The sequence below is a fragment of the Stigmatopora argus genome, chromosome 9, assembly GCF_051989625.1.
Source record: "Stigmatopora argus isolate UIUO_Sarg chromosome 9, RoL_Sarg_1.0, whole genome shotgun sequence".
Classification (NCBI taxonomy): domain Eukaryota; kingdom Metazoa; phylum Chordata; class Actinopteri; order Syngnathiformes; family Syngnathidae; genus Stigmatopora; species Stigmatopora argus.
Window position 1 is genome coordinate 3766895 of NC_135395.1, and position 19240 is coordinate 3786134.

At 38.5% G+C, this 19240-nt stretch overlaps 1 protein-coding gene across 4 annotated transcripts in view; it reads left to right on the forward strand.

The window, feature by feature from the left end:
• LOC144082643 (pro-neuregulin-2, membrane-bound isoform-like) overlaps positions 1-18931 on the forward strand; it is a 36225-nt gene extending 17294 nt beyond the window's left edge. For 2 of the 4 annotated variants that reach the window (XM_077609924.1, XM_077609927.1), the window contains 10 exons: positions 985-1103; positions 1919-2042; positions 7794-7852; positions 9420-9443; positions 11225-11327; positions 11477-11639; positions 11881-12008; positions 13126-13338; positions 14367-14550; positions 15604-18931. In XM_077609924.1, the coding sequence (XP_077466050.1) occupies positions 985-1103; positions 1919-2042; positions 7794-7852; positions 9420-9443; positions 11225-11327; positions 11477-11639; positions 11881-12008; positions 13126-13338; positions 14367-14550; positions 15604-16077 (1591 nt within the window). In that variant the 3' untranslated portion in view covers positions 16078-18931. The remainder of the gene's footprint in view (positions 1-984; positions 1104-1918; positions 2043-7793; positions 7853-9419; positions 9444-11224; positions 11328-11476; positions 11640-11880; positions 12009-13125; positions 13339-14366; positions 14551-15603) is intronic. The other 2 variants (XM_077609926.1, XM_077609925.1) reach the window with 2 other exon arrangements.
• Positions 18932-19240: the final 309 nt, after the last annotated feature.

Here is a 19240-nt window from a genome sequence, read left to right on the forward strand (position 1 = left end):
GCTACTGTGACAACGAAATTTCCCGAATACGGGATGAATGAAGTTATCCAATCCAATCCAATATTTACATTTCTACTCCACTTCCCACGTGAAACACAATATAAAATTGGGCACTTGGTAGTATGCAGATCTCGAATAATGCCAAACAACAAGGCCAGAAAGTAATACATTTCTCCTTATATTGATGCAAAGACATGAGAAAGAGATCAAGAGCAGAATTACAATGTGGTAACCATCACTTTCTAAAAATGTCGGAATTCTTAATTTCTTACATCATAATTGCAGTGATGTACATTCATTCATTTTTAGAACCGCTTATGCTCACAAGAGTCGCGTAGAGTGCTGGAGCCTATCCCAGCTACCTACAGGCACCAGGCTGGGGACACCCTGAATCGGTGCCTTAGCCAATCGCAGGGCACAAATAGATGAACAATCATTCGTGCTCACACTATACCTGAGGGCAATTGAGAGTGTTCAGCCAGCCTACTCTGCATTTTTGGGGGATCTGGGAGGAAACCGCACTACCCGGAGAAAACCCACATGCAAATTCCACACAGTGAGGACTGACCTGCATTTTAAACTGATTGATATTTTTAGATTCTAACACAAACTAGCTCGATTGCTGTTGGTGGCGGTCCGATTGTAAGTGTGAATGGTCGTCTGTTGTTCTGTGGGCCCAAAGGCTGACTGGCGACCAGTCTAGGGTGTAGTCTGCATTTCTCCCGAAGTCAGCTGGGATAGGATCCAGCAGCCCCCGCAACCTTTACAAGGATGCGCGGTATTACAATATATATACTATAATACATAAGGTGTGATAAAATATGGAATAGGAATAACATTTTGTCTTTTTGTATGCTTTCAATTTTTTTATATCACCAACCCTCAAAATCATTAACATATTTAAGTATCAAATGTCAATTGGGTCTAATCACAGACAACATCTGCTTCTTTTCTTCTATTTTTGCTGTCAATATTTTTTTAAAGAAAAAATTCCAAGGTGCTGATTAGTCGGGTGCGTGTGGAAGACTCTGGAAACTACACCTGCGTGGCTGAAAACTCAGTTGGACAAGAAAACGTCACAAGTATTATCAGCGTGCACATATGTGAGCATTAATCAACTGAAATGTTACTTTTTATCTATTACAATTTTTTGGTTGAATTGTGTTACTGTACTGGTTTAGAGCAGAAGATTGAATATAGTTCTTTACAACTCGCACTATAAAAAGTTTAATATAAAGTTAAGGTTCTTTATTAGCCACAAATACGCTCTATACTTTTAAACTATCTTTAAGCACCAGTGGGAATTAAAATATGTAACCTAACGGTTCAGATTTTGTTTTAGTGCTTTGGTTAATGAAGCTGAACCTTGAACTAACTGTGCGACAGAGAGCCAATCCTGGGGAGACTAAGTAAACACAGAAAGGCCTTTTAAAGACCCTGAGTGTTAAATAAACAGTTAAAATTTCCTGAAGTGTCTCTATTATGTGGACCTACATTTTCAGGGAGGTTTTGACATATTGGACGAGCCTGCCACTGGGTTTTAGCTATAACAATTAACATTTAATGTTCTAAACAATTAACTTTGCTTGACATTCATCCGTCTTGTAATGTATACGTGACGAATTCGGCACTACCTCGCTTCATGCGTCACTTAGGGGTCAAGTGTGCCTTTAGTCCACAAAAATCATACTTGCGCAGTATCAAATTGTTCAGAATTCTCTGTCACTTATTTTAAAACATATTTAGAAACAAATCATCAGGGTCTTTAAAGTCACTCTGGGTCAAAATGGAAGTAAACATTGTCCCTTTTTAGTATTCTTTGTAATACACGTTTTGAATAAGTAGTTACAGCTAGTAGCAGGACATGCAAGTTGCATTCATTGTAAACTGAAAAAAACTTTTACCTTGTACCTTTTAGTAACTACCACCACTTTGTCATTGGGTGTGAGCCATGTGAGGCACTGCAACGAAACGGAAAAGGCCTACTGCAGCAACGGTGGAGACTGTTACTTCATACATGGTATTAACGAGCTTTCTTGCAAGTAAGTTGACTCTGTTGTTTCCATCTTCTCAGTCAGTTCTCCAATCTCACCTCTTGTTGTCTAGCAATCTTTTGTATTGGGCCAAGGACTTGCTTTATGCCATTCTTTTCTTTGTCCTCTGTCCACTGGTCGAAATATACCCACAAACCTCTGCAATGCCTTTTTTGTAATGATTCTATTAAATGCAGTAGACAACCAAAGTCCCAGCCATGAAGGATACCATTTTCAAAGTGCTGTTACCATGAGTCTATATATTTAGTGCATTGTAATAGTGATTGAATGGCACAACGTTCTTCAGCTCTATGTCCAATGAATAGAATATCAACTAAAGCAGGGACAAAAGCATATGACTTGCAGAGAATATATATGTATGTAGTCTCATAAGTCACTCAAACCTATGTTGTGCCGATGTTTCAAGATCTTCAAACATATGTAATGCATTTAGAAACAATTCAAGAAAATCACTTCACAAGGTCATTAAAATGTATTTATTATAAATATCATTGAGCTACCATTAACCGTTTCATCAGATCACCACTTTGCACAGGGATTAAGAATTGTAAACTGAATTCACCTTTTAATACACTAGTTTAAGATAGTTTACTGGACAGATTATTAATTATTAATTAATGAATTAATCAGTTAAAAACGCAAGATACTTAGAATGGGATTCTGGCATCATCAACAATAAAACTACTTTTTTTGTTCCTAGTTTTTCCCCCTCACAGAATAACAGAAATACAAATGTGATTTTGGTGATTTCGGGCAGCTGTGGGCGAACCTTACAATTGCTTCTGTTGATATTATACTGTTGCAATGCTAGTTTAAAAGTAGTTAATCGTATGCAAATTATGATAGAATGAAATTTTCACAATGTTTCTTTTTACGTGTTTGGCTTCAGGCAAGAATGATTTGTATAATGAATGCAATACCGCACCAAGATAATTTGACATGCTATTCATATGGGCAGACACCACATTTGCAGACACCCAAAGTTGGGCGAGTTGAGCTCATGTAGAAGTTTTTTCCTGTTATCCATAGGAAAAAAATGTTCATGTAACCACATTTCTTGAGAAGAAAAAAATGCATGGCTTGAAAGTAAATACAAAAATAAATAAAAATACTGTTGCCTTCCAAAATATTTTTTTAGGATCAAGGTCGCTACCGTGTTCTTACAAATTATGACAACTTTTAAACACATTTTTAATGCATTTTAATTTTATAGTAAGATACTCAATGGGTCTATACTGTAAACATGATTTTACAGGACCTGGGGTACTCATGATTATGTAAAAAAATATTATATTGCATTTTAGATTTTTTGTACATTGGATTATCACATTTGATCACAAAATTTAGGCAGTTTTTTTTTACTTGCAGTTATAGATAGATAGACAGGTTTTCAACTCTTCTTGAAGAGTCCTGAAGACAGAATGCTTGCAAAAAACAGAACATAAAAGGTTGGAAAAAAACACAAGAAAATAAGTTCTGAAAGCGTCAAATATAACCAAAAACAAGAAGAAAAAACATGTTTACTTTTGCTTAGAAGAGGATAATGTTTCCATTCTATTTGATGACACTAGTGAAGATTATGACAGTTCAGAATACTGTAGTGATGATGGCATCAAGGAATTATCTGCTGTTCACTTTGTCATTGGGCAGCTATAACTACTGTATGTCGACAGTGAGGAAATGTACGAGTGATGAGATCAAAGCAAAATTACCAAATGGATGGATGAAAAGCACACCTTGACATTTCAGAAAATGAGGGGTCAGAATGTGTACGACTTCACTAGCTTGTACCAGTAGTTGTAAAACCGGTGTCGGGATAAAATAACAAAATGTGGACAAAGAAAGCAGTGGAAGTTAAATGGTAAGGAGTGAGAAAAACAACAACAAAACCTATTAATTCCATGTTGGTCTAAGGCTTTTTCTGTCTTCCACCTCACTCTGCTCTATTTATAACTCTGAGAAATTGCTGTGCGGACATTTTTAATGGTTTTCGCTGTAATTGATTAAAAATGCCAGTTATCTTTAAGAAAGAAGAGAAAAAGGGTACTCAGCCAATTTTTTGGACCGCATATATATGCATGAGGGGAGAGTGATCCTTACAGTTTTAATCTCATTATGTTGACAACATATTGTTTAGGCTATAGAAATGTATCGCGTGGCTGCCTTACTCTGTCGTGCTCTGTTGCTATGTAGTGGATTTTGATATTTTTTTAAATGATAGTTTTACTTTTTTTTACTGGTTATGCTAAATTAATAATACAAAAATTATAAAATGAAAAAAATTCAATGAGTGGTTAACGCGTCAGCCTCACAGCTCTAAGGTCCTGGGTTCAAATCCAGGTCGGTCCACCTGTGTGGAGTTTGCATGTTCTCCCTGGGCCTGCGTGGGTTTTCTCTGGGAACTCTGGTTTCTTCCCACATTCCAAAAAACATGCATGGTAGGCTGATTGGACACTCTAAATTGCCCCTAGGTATGAGTGTGAGCGTGAATGGTTGTCCGTCTCCTCATGCCCTTCGATCGGCTGGCCACAGATTCAGGGTGTCCCCCGCCTCTGGGTTAGGATTAGGGGTAGGGTTCAGCTCCAGCACCCCCCGCGACCCTAATGAGAGTAAAGCAGTTCAGAAAATGAATGAAAAGGTAATACATGTTTTCGAACACTGTGGTCCTTGACTGCACATACACTTCAGAATTCTTAATCCAATAATTTAGTCCATTAATCCCCCAATTCATTTCCTGATTCATTTACATTTGGCAAACAGTCTAAAGAGTATTCTTCAATATGTGTATCACATTTTAACAACATGAGATTGATCCATTGTTCTTGTATTGCTCTCACTGACCTCAGAGTATTTTACATTTTATGGCAGAGATGCAGACGTCCTTAGAAATCCTCACGGATCAAACATTTAATGTGAATTCTCTCTTTCTGCTCCTTGCTAGTGAGCAGCAGGTTGTGCAAATAGCTCTTAAAGCAGTTGAAAGTACCTTCAAAAGTTTAGCAGTAAAATGAAATTCACCTTTCAAGTTTAGAGTTCAGAATTTAAAATTCATCAGGAAAAAAACAACAACCGAATACGAAATAGCCTCAACTTTTTTGTTAGTTCGAAAGTACACACGTTAAGATAAATAAAATAAAGTACATACACCCGATATTAACTTTGTGGAACCCCATCGGGGAAAGAAATTCTTAATGAATAATAATCTTTAAAAGATCCTAGATTTTGTTTTTCCTTCCTTTACACGTGCAAATAATTTACTATGAACATGGTATTGGTTGTAGCTATTTACTATTTGGCTCACTATCAGTTAAATATTTACAGAAGAAAAACAAATGAAACACCACAGCCTGTTTGCAGTTATGAGTCAGCAATGTTAATATTGTACAGTAATCCAAACAACTGATCCTGAAGACTACTTATTGAATAAGTCAGATATACACACTGTAGCTATCAATTTAAAATGAGCTGTGAAGATACTTTTTTGCAAGCCTACTTTTAGGCTGCTGTCAGAGAACAGAAGAGAAAGCCAGCTAATCAGCTGAGAGACATTTCCATAGTTGTGAACTGCCAAAAACAAAGTTTGTAACACAAAAACAATCGCACATCACAGGGCCATTGTTGGATGCTGCCCATTTAAATGACTTTGATAGAAGCAGCAACATATCCATTTCCTACAAAGCGACAGCAGCCAGTTGAGATATGGCATGAAACTGGCATTTGCTCACATTATTTCATTTTATCAAATGAGATGAATGACATAAAAGGAGTTTCCAGTTCCATGCTTGGAGGCTTCATCCTCAACTTTGGATGTTTCCAGCTTCCTGAGAAAGATATAGTTCTTTGAGGGCAAGTCCATCTGGAAAGAACCTTAGATTATACTATTGCAAGATTCAAATCGTGAAACAGTCATTTTGTTGCTTATTTTTCTCTAACATGAACTGGCAGTTATTGGGTTTCTAGGCCATCAACTTTTGGCAATTTTTTTTGCGTAATATTAAGAGATTTAAGTAATATTTGGAGAAAAGTCATACAATTATGTGATTAAATACATTACATTACTTATTTTTGCCTCACTCGAACTGGAAGTTGTTCAGGGTCCGCAGACATAAACTTTTGTGACATTAGGTCAGTGTGAAATTTTTTGGAACTGAAGGGTGTTTTGGGTTTCTCTTGTCCATTGCTTTGCTCTGTTGGTGGTTCATGAGGCTTGTTTAGATTTTTCTACTCAAGCTTAAAGACTATCTGTGGGCAGGAAGTTTTATCTGATTGGGTTTTCTCTGCCCCCTGCAGGTCTGGAGGGGGGCAAGTGCATCTTCCTGTTAGTTGACTTGACAGTGATAATTATGGGGGAGCCAGCAACTTAAAAAAACAACAACTTGTTTTGTATTACCGTATTTTCACGACTATAAGGCGCACTTAAAAGTGTTAAATTTTCTCCAAAATAGACAGGGCGCCTTATAAACCAGTGTGCTTTATATATGGAAAAAAATTTAAAATGCGTCATTCGTTGAGGGTGCACCTTATAATGCAGTGCGCCTTATAGTCGTGAAAATAGAAAAACTTGATCTGATACAATTGGCGGTATGCGTCCATTTAGCTTAAACCTGGGACAGCACAACTGGAAAACTCATCTGGTAATGGCTAGGACCAATTATTACAGTGATGTAAAATTATCCAGACATTAATATATGCAGACTTTTTTTAATAGATCAAATGCCATGGCTCCTACTTGTGGCTGGCCCCAAGCCAACCCTTGTATTATTCAGGAGCTTCAGAACTGAGGATATACCATAATATTTGTTTTATGCATTCAAATATATTTACATCAGCCAAAAAGTTTTTTTCTCTTCGTCTAACCTTGCCTATTTGCCAAGTGGTGCCATTCACAGCTGACTTTTAGATTTTAAGATGCAAAATCAGTTCTCAAAATTTGTCCGAGACTTTATCATTCACATGCTAACTTCACCTTTTTGCATATATTGTACTTCTCCCAGAATGTACAAAATAAACTACATGAAATTTCAAGTGTTTGGCAGATTTAGCCCTCGATCTTTAGTAGATCAGAAGTAGTTTTATCTCTGTTTTTAAAACTTATAACCTTTTGTGAATCAATTCCTTGGAGTCTGCTGGTCATTGTCTTCTGTTTGGTTAAGAGAAAGTCCTGCGCAAGAAATTAAAAGTCCTCATTCAACGCCAATATAATACTCATTTTGTGAGGTACTGATTTAAAAACGTATTATTCTATTTTCAGCCCGTCGTGGATTAGGAGCTGCAGTATCAAAATTACTTTAGTTTTTTTTAAAAAATCATTTTGCTCACTAGGCAATGCAAATGTTCCTGTCAATATTTGCACTTTACATGTTTATGTTCGTCTGTAAATGTACCTGTAATTGTAGTAGTTAGGTGTTTGCCACTCCCACATTAACTTCCCATAGTAGCATCACATGACCTTCATTACTGTGATGATATCCTCATTGCATCACTGTTGTCATATATATATGACAGTTATGTGATAGTATACAGGTCATCTTTTTCCTGTAATTAGTGAATTGTTTTTGTTTCTAATTCAGCATTCTCTGTGCTTTCTTGTGTCTCCTCCCTCCCCCTTTTCTCCTCCTTTCTTATCTGTCTGTATTTGTTCTACTCCTATTTATTCCCAATATATCCCCTCTCCCACCACTGTTATCCTTTACCCCAAACCCTTTTCTTTCCCCTCTGTGTCTTGTTTCTCTCCATCAGGTGTCCCAATGACTATACGGGGGACCGCTGTGAAAACTCTGTCATGGCCGGTTTCTACAGTATGTTCATTTGCTCTTGTCTGTCTCCTTTCATTAAAATGCAGCATGCTACATTAACGGGGTGGTGCATACTCTAAATACTCTAAATGTGTGTCTGCATGCTTTGTGCTCACTTGTTTCTATGCTACCCTTTGAGACAACTGTCGTTGTTATGGTTGATACGTGTACAATTTCAAACAGTTTCAAAGGTTACTTTGGATTTCACTTAAAGTTAAAGTCCAATTTGAAAAAATGAAGGACAAATTGCAACCCTGAAGCACAATACGCTACTATATTTCTTTTTTTCCCACTAATAGTCGCCAGAGGCTTTTTATTTTATCCGAAGTTACACTATTTATTGGGGATGCTCTTTACATTAATACTTCTAAGGCTTATTATATTTTACTAAGTATTGGATTGATTGAAGTATTGGTTGGACAAGGATAAAGCCTAGTACTGCGATTGTTGTTTTCATCATCACTGTAAACAGTTTATCTGTTACGTGCTGTCATATTTGCATGAAGCTAAATTGTCACATCTTGCTTTGGAATAACATTAAAGTAATTGTAAAACAAAGATGAAAACTTGAATCACGGAGCTGGGAGTTGAAAGTTATCTTTGCATAAGCAGCAAAAGTAAATCCTTAAGCTGGGCCTAAAAGCACATATTTTTTCCGTACAATTTTGAGACTTCTACTGTACATATATATTTAAGTAATATAAACGTAATAGACTTATCTCTGTGGTTTCATTTCCATTGCTAATCCTCACTGCTTATATGAGCTCACTTTGTTTGGGCAACTGTTTTCTGTGTTCTCTTCTCTGAAATTAGAAGAAAAAACAGATTGCCAGAAAGTACATGGAGTGACAAAACTGTCACATTTAAATGTGATTAATATAATATTTGTGCCATATTCAAGACTTGCAAGTCTTGTTCAATATTGCTTGTGTCCCCCCCCCCAAAAGTATATATATATATATAAATATATATATATATATATATATATATATATATATATATATATATATATATATATATATATATATATAATTTGTCAAAGGAAACACATCTCCATTGTTTGTACATCATCTTTACTTAAATAAGCATTTATGTGTTTCACTTCACTGTTATCTTCACTTTATTGTATTTTTGTACAAATGTCCAATGTTATATGAATAGGCTTTTGTCAATATGGCAGTCAGTGATGTGGCTGCTTGCCTTATCTTGGTCCGTGTTTCTCCGCATGCCTTTTCCTGCCTGTTTTTTTAATTTATTTTTATTTTGGTTTGTTTGTTCTTGATTTGTTTCATTTTCTCCCTTTTGTCTTTCATTTCTGCGTGTTTTAGTTTTTTTCTGACATTTTTGGGGTTTACAGAACTGAGGCTGTGTGACTTGTCTGTCTGTTACTGGACGGCACATGTGTCAGTTACCCTGACTGACAGATTCCACAGCACTAATTAACTTCCTGGTTCAGCAAATACAGGGAAGGAACATAATATACAGCAGATCCTCTCCAAAGTGGACATTACCGCTGACCCTTGTCTGTCTCTTTCCTTTTTTTCACCACAACAACTTTCTGTGCTGGCAGAGCTTCTCAGAATTGAATTTATGGGTATGGAACATTATTATTTATTTTGCTGTGCTTTAAGCGTTTGCCAAGATTGTGTCAAAGTCACACATTATTGTGCTACCTTCTTTGTTAAAGCAACAAACCTGTCCCTCCTTTTTTTTCGCCCAGCAACCTGATTTTTAGAAATGCAATCCCTCTTCTTCCTTCTCTGCATGCACTCCTTTATAGACTAACTTAGTTAGGGAGAAATAAAAATGATAATTGAAACAAATACCTTCCAGCTAGAAAGGCAGAAGTAATTTTAAGGGGTTGTAAAGGGCCTAGAAATGGACTGGATCACTTGGAAGATTAGAGCCACAACCCAAAATGAGAGAATCTGAAGAAATGCTATGGGCCAAATAATTTTGAAAAGTCTTGCCAAAGACTAAAAAAGGCCATGACCACATTGTTTGTCCTAATTGTTGTGTCCTTGATTGAGACAGTGTCAGAGCGAGTCTGTCCTAAATCACAAATGCTGTCGGCTCCGCTGTGCAGGCGAGGTTGCCTTCCCAATTCCCTTTGGTTTTCTGTATCAGTACACAGAGATCCATGCACAATTCAGGGTCAAGGCTACTAACGGCTCATTAATTCACAATTAGATCCTTCATTTCTAAACGATAGCCTCCCTCCTAAAGTTAAATTAATAAATTGGGTTAAAATGATATGGACTTGCCTCTGGTTATGTCGAATAATAACAAATGTATGTACTTTTCAAAATAGAACTCATCTTATATACAACACTGAACTCTACTTAACTAAAGTAAAGTAAAGAGGGCTTGACCGACAAGCTTTTCAAATCCTATTTAGGTAAGCACAGTCTTATGTTACAGCTTCTGGGGACCAGTTCATTTTCCTGGACTATTTTGTTTCTCTGTAGACCCTGTCCCTATCCTGCTCCCATAATGTTTACCGCTGATGCTTCTTATCTTATTTTTCTCCTTTCCCCTCTTGTTTTCCCAGTCTGTTTCCCCCCATCATTGTGTTTTTGCATGTGCATCCTCAGCTTTCACTGTTACACCACAGTAAAGCAAATTCAAATTACTACATTGATCTCAGATATTTGATCTCATAAATTCACATGGGCTGTGGACAGATTCAAACAGCATTATATCAAACTTGGTTGTACTTGACTATGTCATTGTAGTACAAAATAGTTTTCATGCATACTACAACAACAATAACAACAACAACAACAACAACAACTACTACTACTACTATAACTAATAATAGTAGATAAAACATAATTGGTAAATTAATCTGAAAATATATGTTTCCTATTGCCCCAAATTCAGAGGTTTTACAGAGCATGAGCAAATTTAGTGCTATTATTGTGGTGTAAATATTTTTCATTTAATTTTTATAATTTTGCTTTGCATCAATGCAACCGTTTCTGTTCCCTCTCATAATAATGTGTAAATGTTGTCTTTAATGTGATAGAATATTTTTTTAACCGGAATATACATAGAACGAGTAGATTTAAAGCTCACAACGATGTAACAAATTTGTAAATACTTCATACACTATGATATGACTCTGGTTGAATTTATTTGTTCAATGTAATATAGGTGAATGAGAAAATATGCAAAAAAAATCTAAATAATATCATCACTTAAAAAAAAAACATTAGTATGTATTATCTAAAGCACTGCAACTCATTTATGATGTGTTCATCATGCTCATGTCTTATTTGTGTTCTTGTGTATCTGTACTGTCTCCAACACATGAATGTGTGTGTCGCGTGTGTACGAATGTGTGTATTTGTACGTGTGCCTTTCATTTCACAGAGGCCGAGGAGCTCTACCAAAGGCGGGTGCTGACGATTACAGGAGTCTGTGTGGCCTTGTTGGTGGTTGGCATTGTCTGTGTGGTGGCCTACTGCAAAACGAAGTATGTCCAAACAAATATTACACACTTGAATGTTGTTAAACCTTTAATTGGACTGATTTGGAGAAAAAATAATAATTAAGAAACCCAGAAAAACAGTCATCTGTCAATTAACCACTAACCACTTCCGTTGCATATTTTGTGACCTACAGGAAGCACAGGCAACACCAACTGCATCAGAACCAGAATCAATGTGTGGAACAACCTAATCGCATGCTGGCCAACGGGCCCAACCACCCCGGGCCTGGTCCCGAGGAAATTCCCATGGTTGATGTGAGTCCAAACAGTAGAAACTTACAGCAGAGACAGGTACAGGTAATTCTAATGTCAGACTGGTTCAATAGACAGGACATTGAGTACAAATGGAAACATACAAAACAACCCATAAATCGGCATTTATAGTTCCATTGTCTATTGTTTATCTTTTATAATCAAACATAATGGAAGCATAACCAATTAAAACCACTTCATATCCTAATTTAACTACAAATTAGAAAGCATCTAGATGTTTATCATTTTTTTTTACTAAAACTAAAACCTGGTTACATGTTTACAGTACATCTCCAAGAGTGTCCCTACCACCGAGTGTGTCATCAGCCACGGAGCTGAAGGTGCTGGCAACTATGCTGGCAGCAGAATGTCGACGCGCTCACATCATTCGACCACTGCCTCACATGCATCCAGGTAGCTCTTACATGCACTTTTTCAGTGAAAATGTGTTTTATTCACATGCTCCTTGCACCCCCAAACCAACTAATTAGTTAATCTAGGAGCCAAATCATATAGTATGGGGAGGTCAAATCTGACTTACACACATTTATGTCATATTTAGTGGTACCTCTACCCACAAAATTAATTCGCTCCAGGAGTGTTTTCCTAACTTGGATTATTTTGTAGCTAGAGACACATTTTAGATGTAAAATCTCTAATTTATTCCAACCAATGTCAAGTCCCCACTACCACATCCGAAACCCTTTAAAAAATTATAAAAGTAAACCAGTTTTGTATTAAATATGTGCCAAACACAAAATATGGAGGAAAGCGATAAGAAAATTATTCATTAAGCTGTTAAAATTAATGAGACACGCAAAGACATTTTCCATTGGGATCGATGGGCGAGTGTGTGTTTGAGGGTGGAGGAGGAGGCAAACGTTTGGCAGCTGAGTAAACATATGTACACATGCATATAAACATACAACTTAACAACTTAAAATTATGTTACAATTGGTGGAATATCGATTGCCGTTGATGACTTTTTATAATTTTCCTAAAATGTTCAAGGTATTCCTCGTCAAAATGGGTGATAGCAAGACTGATGGACACTTTGATAACAGCATGCTTGTTCTTTTCCCTTGTAGCATACATTTCCTTGGTAAAGTGATGCAAAACAAGGAAGAAAGCTTAATTAAGCACACTAAGAAAAACAAAAGAAAAAAACGTGTTAGAACTATGTGACAAACGAGGCTTGAGGGCACTGAAATTCTCCCTTGTCCCATATGGTGGCCATTACTGCCCTCGGCCGGTTTCTCGCGTTCGCATACAGCGCACTACCCTCTGGTTCATGTAGAGGCACCTCCCTTCTAGCCAATGGGAGTCCAGCATAATGTTGGGAAAGTAACCCTATCACGACAATTTCAAGATAAATTACAGGATGATATACGAGAATGTTTGAATAGAGAGACATTCATATGTAGAAGTACCACTGCACCATAGTCCCCATTGTCATCTTGCTTTACTCTGTCTATCTGGTTCACCGGTGCTACTGTAACCTTTTAAAGTAGGACTTCGCTTACATCCACAGACATGAGGAGCAGACATGGAGCATGGAGCGAACAGACAGCATGAATTCGGACTGCCAGTCAGGTGGCCTGTCCAGCTCTGTTGGAACCAGTAAATGCAGCAGTCCAGCTTGTATGGCAAGGAGGGCGCACTGGGGCTGCACAGATGTAACCAGTCCGGGAATGCACTACGGAGATTCCTACGACTCACTTAGAGATTCCCCTCACAGTGACAGGTAGCGAAGTTTCATGTATGCATTCGGTGACATTTTTGTGAAATTTATACATTACACAAGTCCCTCTATTTGTGTTGATAATAATTTGGAAATGTGTTTCAATGTGTTACAAATGTATTCCATACTATTACAGTGTTATCATATGAAGTTAATTTCAAGACACTGGTTCCCTCCCACTTTCTTTGGTCTAATTTACTATCATTATTATTATTATTATTATTGTTATAAGGGCGGCCCAGTGGAGCGAGTGGTTAGCGTGCCGGTCTCACAGCTCTGGGGTCCTGAGTTCACATCCAGGTCACGTCCACCTGTGTGGAGTTTGCATGTTCTCCCCGGGCCCGTGTGGGTTTCCTCCGGGTGCTCCGGTTTCCTCCCACATTCCAAAAACATGCATGGTAGGCTGATTGGACACTCTAAATTGCCCCAAGGTATGGGTGTGAGTGTACATGGTTGTCCGTCTCCTTGTGCCCTGCAATCGGCTGGCCATCGATTCAGGGTGTCCCCCGCCTCTGGCCCGGTCTCAGCTGGGATACGCTCCAGCACCCCCCACGACCCTAATGAGGATAAAGCGGTTCAGAAAATGAGAGATGATATTATTATTATTATTACACAGATCTTCAACTCAGTCAGTTTTTAAAGAAATGCCTTTTTGTTGACTGGTTGGCTACATGAAATAGGCCCTCCAAAATTAAAGGGGGTGCCTGAGAGTGTAAAACAAACACTTATTCTGCACCGTTTCTCTAAAAATGTGTGTCACTGAGACAGTGGTCGCACAACTCTATTTAGTTTCTGGCGACATCAAGTGGCACGAAATATGAACAGTTTGATTCTTTATTCTGTGGTTTAGGTAGGCACTAGCAGTTGATGAACTAACAACAAAGAGAACGCTAAAGTGATGCATTAACAACAAAATGGTGTACAAAGATGAGTTGTAGGCACAATTCGTTTTTACTGGACTGCATATATTATGCTCAATGACCCTTTCAACTCTGTCGGTGTCTGGTGTTTTCCTGTCTTTCCCCATTCAGATACGTGTCTGCATTGACCACACCAGCTCGCTTGTCACCAGTGGAGTTTCACTACCCACCGCTATCCGCCCATGTTCCAACTTTCCACATCACCTCACCCAACACAAGCCACGCTCTCTCCCTACCACCTGCCGCTGCAACCTATCATAGAGAGGAAGACCAGCCGCTACTGAGATGCCCTGATGTATGTTCACAGGTTATCTACATAATAATCATCCATGATAGGACTGTATATAAAACATTCACTTTCAGGATTCAAATTACATGCCATAAAACCTTGAACAATTGTTTTTTTCTGTCATAACAGTAAAAAAAAATCAATCCAGATTGTAAATTCTGTGTGTTTTCAACACATATTGTTAAAGCTATAATAAATAATGATAATAACAATCTAAAATGAAGAGAAAATGTTCCAAATTTTATGTCATCTTATGTCAGGTTAGCCACCTGATGGTGTGGACTGTAGAGGTTGACTCGCCTGACTGAAAATATTTTTCCCTCTCTTTTGTGTTCATGGGAATTTCTCCGCGACCGGACGTTTCGTCGAAAGACGTTTGGTCCCCGGACGTTTGGTCCCCGGACGTTTGGTCGACCGGACGTTTAGTAGAACGGATGTTTGGTAGAACAGACATTTGGTAGAACGTACGTTTGGTCACCGGGTTTGCTCGCTGTCAAATTATGACAGAGAGTTTACTGTTAATATTTTGATATTAGATATTTAGATATTGAACTCACTCTCTCTCTCTCATGATTATAATTTTGAGAGCTGGTTTCAACAGTAACAACCCGGCGACCAAACATCCGTTCTACCAAATGTACGTTCTACCAAACGTCCGTTCTACCAAACGTCCGTTCTACCAAACGTCCGTTCTACCAAACGTCCGGCCGACCAAACGTCTGGTCAACCAAACATCCGGGGACCAAACGTCTTTCGACGAAACGTCCGAGTACCGAATTTCTCAAACTGTCAAAAAGGACACATCAAGTCTTGTTACTTGTGTCTCACGGAATCACTATTTTGATAATAGAAACAAATTGACACATTCATCGTTCCTTCCAATCAAAGTCAATGAAGGCCAGAATTATTATTTTTATGTCTGTACGTATGTTACCCAACACTTAGTCGTGTGGTGTTTCTGATCATGTAAAAAATGTGTCACCCAATTTATAGACATCTAGCATCTAGGTTAAATATGCATCAAATACTGGTGTAGCAAATATATATTTTGTGTTTTAGGATCGCAGTTTGTACAGGCAGCCTCGACGACCGCGTCGACCCTACCTGACAGAGAGCACAGGAAGTCTCCCATCCAGTCCCTACCGACTCCCTGACGAAGAGGCCTATGAGACCACGCAGGAATACGCTTCCTCCAGGGAGCCCATCCGGAGTCGACGGCGCCCACGACGCAACCGCCTCAACGGACAATCTCAGAGGTCAGCGGGCCTACGGGACTACAGGTCACAGAGCTTCAGCCAATCAGAGGAGGAAGAGGAAGAGGAGGAGGAAGACGAAGCTCAGGGGGAGAGCACACCTTTCCTCAGTATGCAGAACATGAACATGGACCTGCCTTTAACCGTGCCGGCTTACCACTCATCGACGGGGGCCGACACGCGGACTCACCGAGGGCTGAGTCGGCCGGGGAATCGAAGCAATGGGCACAGTCGGAGCTCACAGTCGCAGCGATTCAAGTCAGACAACATGCCCCTTTAAGATTCCCTCCCAAAGCCCCCCACTTGTCCACCCATGCAGCCCCCCCCTCCCACACCACACACCACTCCACCTCGCACACCTCTTCCTTCTTCTGGACTAGAGACCTGCACCAAGGAGAAATATTTTTATTTTGTATAACAGACAGATATTGTAAACAAATGAAATATTTATTTTCATTTCAGCAAAAATTGTCTACTAGCTAACAGCAAAGACTTTTTTTATAAAGGGGGGAAATATTTATATGTAAAGGTTTTTTGATTTACAGCAGTACGAGAGATGAAAATACGAGAATTACGTGCCAATTTTTTCACAAGTTAGATAAATAGAATAATATTGTGGTGCCTTTTGCTGTACGCTGAAGTCGGAGGTCCCATTGAGTTTTGTAGCCTTTCTTATAAAGACTTCTCATTTTTATAGAGACCGATACTCTTCCTTACTTTTGCTTTGTTTTCTTTTCTCTGATTTGGGATCCTCCTCTTTTTGAACTGTGATCTGATTATGTCATCATGCAATATCGAGTCCTTCTGTGTAAAAAGTGTCAGTTTACATAGTTTTGATTCACGTACGTGCTCGTCTCACAGGGACATCGCTGGGTAGTTTTGTCACTTTGGCTGAACGCGCATCCTTCATTTTGCGTCTCTCCCTCACTGCCTGATGTGGTTATCCCGTGAGAAGTGGAATTTGAATGAGGATGCGGCATCTCATTCTCACGTACGCGATCAGGGTGCTGTCATAACACAGGGGTTGGTTTTGAGAGTATGTGTGTACAGTATGTGTGCGCCTCATCAAGCCTCATGTGGTTGGTGTCTTGTTTCATTTGCGAGTTCCTTTCACCGACCCTCGCGCTGCCAAAACTTCCATTGCACTGACCCTTTCCACGTGAGCAGTCATTGATTGGCCAGGGAGCCGTCCGTTCAAACCCACCAGTTGAAATCCAGCCTGACTCTGGCCTCCTGTGGACTGCCAAGCCCACATCTTTCCTATGCCAGCAGCTTAGAGCCGCACTGTGTCTCAGGACTTCCTCATCACATCACACCTAAAAAGACTTGAGCAGAGAGAGCTCCTCATCTCGACAGCCTCTCCGTTTGCAGGCAAGAATCACACCCCCCTCACTTTCCTTGACCAAGTCTGATGCGATCAGGTCAGGGCAGCGGTTTAGGATGCGTGGGTAGAAAAAGTGGACAAAAGCTTCCATTTTGATTTATCATTTCCGTTCTCCTTAAAGTCCAAAAAGGCTGCGTGAAAACAGGCATGCATGTTGCAAATGAGACTACCCCATTCTTACTTAGACTTCAGTTCTTTTTTGCACTACTGGAAAGTTTTCTGTGTGAAGAATTCACCTTTCACTGCTCGGAAAGGTACATTATTACTTTTAAGGCAACTCTGGCTTGACTTTTCAGTAAGCTCAATTCCAAACACTGGTGTTACACCAATTACTGCATCCTTGATATGTATTTCAATACTTTACTTGGTAAATTTGTGTTGCTTGGTCATATTGACTGAATGCTCTGTTATACACGTCTTCGGCCACCCCTTCCTCTCCATCCATCCTCCCGCATCCACGTTTTTCTTTAACCCTTAGACAATTTCTGAAGTATTGGCGAATTGAGGCCCCATCTTCTGCGCATTATTATAGTAGGGCGATAGTGCCGGAAACCCTTACATTTCAGATATGTACAGTGCATTGGGTCTAGAGAGCCCTCCGGGTTCTATGTGTCAGATACAATAATCTTCACTCTTATATTATTTTCACACAGGAGATGCATGGATCACGGTTAAAAACAAGTATTTTTAAAAAGAGAAACCCATTCAATTAAGGGGAATCATATTAGAATTATATAAATATATATAAAAAAAACATTTGGCTTTAATGGCTCCAAGGTCTGCCTAGTTTTGTCTTATTATCACTGTAATCAATCTGGGATTTGCAATGTGGAAATAATGCAAGTGAGGGTAGTGTGCTTCTAGAGCTAGTTGAATTGTTAACACTCCAACCCTTTCTCCTCACCCTTTCAATCTAGACATACGTGTGACACACTTCACATACACAATCAAGCATACATGTACAAGAACAAACATGAAGCCCTTTCACATCTGTGTATGTCACGCAGTTTGGCGCTACCATTTTTTGTTTCTTTTTAACCAATTCCCTTTCTTCTCTACTCTCAGCTCCTCCCCCTGCATGTCCTAGTGGTACTGGTAGTTGGGTGCATGGATAAAGCCGTCAGCAAACTTTCTTTTTTTCACTTGGTGAAAAAAAAATGTGTCTTCATTTTAACATTCAGCAATAAATCCCCTTATCTTCATGCCCGACCTTTTTGGAATATGCTAGATTTTTGTTTGTTTGCAAGTTTTACCGAGAAACAAAAACCTGTAAAAGACAAAAAGTCTAAACTCACTCAATTCATATGGAAAAAATAAAACTTTATTCCTACCATTGAAAAAAGGCCTGCCATCTTTACCAAAGGTAAAGATAATTGTTTCTTTTACTTCCAGTTTCATAAAGTTCAGTACAGTAAATTAAAGTATTTTTTCAAATGTTCTGATCCGAGACAAGGTAATCAGCACATCAATCATTGATTAGTCGTCATTTTTTTATTTTTTTTTAACGTGAGTGATTTATGACCAGTATATACATTTTTTCCTGTTTTTTTTAAACAACTTTATTTTTAATTGTTTAAACAGTTCCTCATTCGGACAAACATTGTTGGCATAACTCTACCCCACACCCGGGTTCAAATAATACATAAATGAGAGTATTCAAATATTGAAAAATATATATACTACTGCATTATATAAAAATATTAACAAAATCATAGAAACACATGTTTTCACAAATAAACAAATTGGCAAAGGAAGAAAAAAAACAAGAATGACTTACTCAAGTGTTGACCAATACACCACATGATTCATAATTATCTCAAGTCCATCATCCTATAGCCATAATAGTCATAAATGGAAAGGGATGGAAACAAAATGAAAGGAGTGCAGTTCTGCCTATATTTTATCGATGCTTCTCTAGAGGTAGAAAAGAAAGGAAAACTCCAACCATTGCAAAAAATAAAAATATGGAGCTCATCTCTGAGTTTAAATTCAACAGGGCAACCCAGTAATGAACCAAATACCACAGCTTTTGCCTATAAATGTGTGTGTCTCTCTCTCT